General features: G+C 32.1%; 1 protein-coding gene across 1 annotated transcript in view; it reads right to left on the bottom strand.

Moving 5' to 3' along the window:
- Positions 1-1,681, bottom strand: part of FSIP2 (fibrous sheath interacting protein 2) — a 110,925-nt gene that overhangs the window by 96,669 nt on the left and 12,575 nt on the right. Inside the window, exon 7 of the mRNA XM_006864063.1 lies at positions 327-437. Coding sequence (XP_006864125.1) covers positions 327-437 — 111 coding nt within the window. The remainder of the gene's footprint in view (positions 1-326; positions 438-1,681) is intronic.

Genomic DNA, 1,681 nt, shown 5'->3' with positions numbered 1-1,681 from the left:
GATGATGTGCCATGAAACTTTCACTCAATTCACAATAAAAACCTTAAATTAAAAAAAAAAAAAAAAGAATTTGTCATTAAAAAAAAATCTTAATCAGTTATGTTCTTTTTTCTACCGGAATTACAAGTATAGATTATGAATGTAAAAGTCAAAAGTGCTTGTATCAAATAGGACTTTACATATTATAGTGAAAATAGAATGCTTATAACTATATGGTTTATAAAATATGTATCATTTGAGGTAGCTGATAATAGTCATCTCATAGAGTATACTCTGAAACATCAAAAATAGCAAAAGCTTCTTCTCAATTAGCTCAATCACCCTACCTTCCTGTCACTCTCTTCTCTGTTTCTTCGCCGTTGTTCTTCAATTCTAGCTTCTCTTTTAACATCTTCACCAATCTTTGTTAGAAGCAACATTTCTTTTTCCTTCCACTCCTAAAGAGCACAATATTAGCGTATGCAGTATGTGTTATAGTTCATAGTAATAATTTTATAATTTGTTCATCATAAACATACAATTAAGACCAAGCCAAAGGCCTGATAAAAATCAGGTTATGCATAATGACAGTTATACATTGGGTTTAGGATGGGTTTTTCTTTTACTAACTTTATATTGTGAGTTGAATGAAGGTTTACAGACATGCAGTTGGTTCCATCTCAATGATTGCAATCTCCTTCATGCAACAACAGTTAACCCACACTTCTTCCCTGTGGGTCCTATTTCCATTCCACTCTCCTTCCCATTCCTTAAATAATGTTGCCTCTTAGATCTTGAATGGTTGACATGGTGAGCATACTTTACTAGTGCTGTTGTTCCCCCTAAATACCTTCTTGGATTATTTGCTCAGGTTGAATAAGTATGGTAAAAGAATACAATCTTGTCACACAACTTTCCTAGTTTTAATCCATTCAGTGTTCCCATGTTCTGTTTGAACATCTGCTTCTTGGTCCAAGTACAGATTCCTCATGAGCACAATTAAGTGTTCCAGAATACTCATACTTCACAATGTTGTCCATAGCTTGTCATGATCCACACAATTGAAAGAAAGCCTTTGCATAGTCAGTAAATTTTATAAATAGGTTTGTCAACAATAAACTACCTTAAATGATGACTTATAATTTTAGGTCCTTATTTATTGATAATGTGTTAAGTGCCATCTAGTTGGTTCTGGATCTTAGTAATCCTACATATAGCGTTTCCAAGGACTGACTGGCGAGTTTGAACCACCACCTTTGCAGTTCAAACTGATCTTGTGGTCCAAATTAATTAATATAGAAAGTTGTAATTATATTTTGTTAACTGGAAAATGTCTGTAAAATATACTTCAATGTATGGTAACATTACTATGTATACATGTATTTATTTATTGGAATAAATACTTTTAGAAATATCATGTAAGTGTGTTTCTGTGTGTACATGCACAGCAAAAAGAATAGGGCTTTCAGATGATGACTTCGATTTTTCTTTATACTAATTTGTGTTTGAAACTGCACAGTACTCTATATTATTTAATTTTTTTTTAATTGAGTTAATTTAGTCAATTAACTGATTGAGTAAAATAGACAACTTTTAACAAGAATTTGTCATTTTACTAGAAAGGACAAGCAGACTAGAACAGCTACAGTGACAGAAAATACATCTTCATGATGAACTTGACCTATACTCAGAGCGGTAGTTA

The sequence above is a fragment of the Chrysochloris asiatica genome, unplaced genomic scaffold (assembly GCF_000296735.1).
Source record: "Chrysochloris asiatica unplaced genomic scaffold, ChrAsi1.0 scaffold00059, whole genome shotgun sequence".
NCBI classification, from domain to species: domain Eukaryota; kingdom Metazoa; phylum Chordata; class Mammalia; order Afrosoricida; family Chrysochloridae; genus Chrysochloris; species Chrysochloris asiatica.
This window is presented reverse-complemented; position numbering and strand designations above follow the sequence as displayed.